General features: G+C 41.1%; 1 protein-coding gene across 1 annotated transcript in view; it reads right to left on the bottom strand.

Annotated features, from left to right (window-relative positions):
* Positions 1–1,687, bottom strand: part of LOC108626519 (2-oxoglutarate dehydrogenase, mitochondrial) — a 10,075-nt gene that overhangs the window by 3,825 nt on the left and 4,563 nt on the right. Inside the window, exons 5-8 of the mRNA XM_026814893.1 lie at positions 1,462–1,621; positions 1,260–1,399; positions 1,048–1,193; positions 81–297 (exon numbers count right to left, since the gene is read on the bottom strand). Of these exons, the coding sequence (XP_026670694.1) occupies positions 81–297; positions 1,048–1,193; positions 1,260–1,399; positions 1,462–1,621 (663 nt within the window). The remainder of the gene's footprint in view (positions 1–80; positions 298–1,047; positions 1,194–1,259; positions 1,400–1,461; positions 1,622–1,687) is intronic.

The following is a 1,687-nucleotide window of genomic DNA, read 5'->3' as shown; positions in this document are numbered from 1 at the left end:
ATCCTTAAATACAATATTGAAGTTTTCATTGTCTGGTCTTATCGGGTGTCACATTTTAGATTTAATCAAGAACTTCTTGCCAGGGACATTAATCTCTCTTTGTTCACTTCTTTGGCGAACGCCTCGGTGATTACTCCCTCCTTCAACAGCTTCTCGCTGTAAATAGTAAGCACGTTCGGGTGCTCCCTTATCCGTTTGTACATTAAGGGTTGCGTCATCATAGGCTCGTCCATTTCGTTATGACCGGCTCTTCGGTATCCAACAATGTCTAGCACAGCGTCGTTGTGAAATTCCGCCCTATTATATTTTGTCAGCGTCGTCAGTAAAATGTTATTCCGGTTTAAGCGATGGTATAATCGAGGGAAAAATACGGTGACTGTCGTAAAACGTCGGAATTAACGTCCCTTACACTTCTTATGTCAAAGGTCATAGTTCTAAGCTGTAAACCCGTAGTAATACCGATTTATTCTTCACCTTCTCAATGGTAGCCCTAAGTCTTAAAATTTTCTAGTCCCAAGCATTTATTAAACGATATCTGTAAATTCTCTTATATTTCGAGTTTTGGGATTAAGAGCTGCTGTATACAGGGTGTCTCAAAAGTAGTGTAAGATATTGAAATGGGAGGTTCCTGACATAATTTTAAACAATATTTTCCTTAGCGAAAAAGAAAAAATCTGAAACATGATTGAGTCAATTGGAATTAATGGACCGAGCGTCCGGATCCGAGCCAACGCTCTTGATTCGTAGTTCGCGTCAACCGAGTAATCTGATTGGTCGGGATTTTTTGTTAATAACTCCTCAACCACGTCTCGGACAACTTTTTCGCTAAGGAACATATTGTTTAAAATTATGTCAGGAAGTTCCTGTTTCAATATCTTATACTAGTTTTAGGACACCCTATGGATATAACTGGATACCTGGAACCTGGATTACTAGGTTCACATTATAAACTTTACCGCGCGTCGTCATTCTTTCAAGGAGACGAATAATAACCGTCCTGTTTTACAAGGGTCGTCGTACCTTCCCTCGGCTTACAAGAAAAAATACCTATATTCTTCGGCGACTTTACTGCAATAAACTACTAAATCCGGGTCGTCGGCGTGTACATGAAATATAGGAGCGTTTACGACGCGCGCAACGTCCGTGCAATGAGCGCTGGATCGGGAATACCTCGGATCGGTGGTGAAACCAATCTGTGTTTCAAAAAATTGTTAATTTATGTAAATGGTTCGAAATCGGAAAATTTAAATTGTCAGTACTTGATTATTAATCACGACGTGCATGACGCCGCCCGTCGTGTACTCTGGCAGATTAGTCAAATGCATCGTCTCGTAGACGACGCCCTGACCGGAGAACGCAGCGTCGCCGTGCACCAACACAGGCTGAGATTTTACACCAACTGCAATCGACGAATTGCTCACCGATCGTACACTCGTTTAATTAATTAATTTACAGACGTACGTTTCGCATCGTTCTTTTCTACTTGCTCGGCTCGCACGCGACCTACTATCACAGGATTGATAGCTTCCAAATGCGAAGGATTCGCCATCACGGAGATCAGCATCTTTTTCTTAGTTCTGATTTCAATAGTATTTTTTACATGTATATGAGTCTCCCAAAACTAGTGTAAGAAATTGAAATGGAAGGTTCCTGACATAATTTTAACACTAGATTGCCCAAGAAAGTC

Source organism: Ceratina calcarata, unplaced genomic scaffold (assembly GCF_001652005.2).
Source record: "Ceratina calcarata isolate Rehan_Ccalc_2016 unplaced genomic scaffold, ASM165200v1 scaffold408, whole genome shotgun sequence".
Lineage (NCBI taxonomy): Eukaryota > Metazoa > Arthropoda > Insecta > Hymenoptera > Apidae > Ceratina > Ceratina calcarata.
This window is presented reverse-complemented; position numbering and strand designations above follow the sequence as displayed.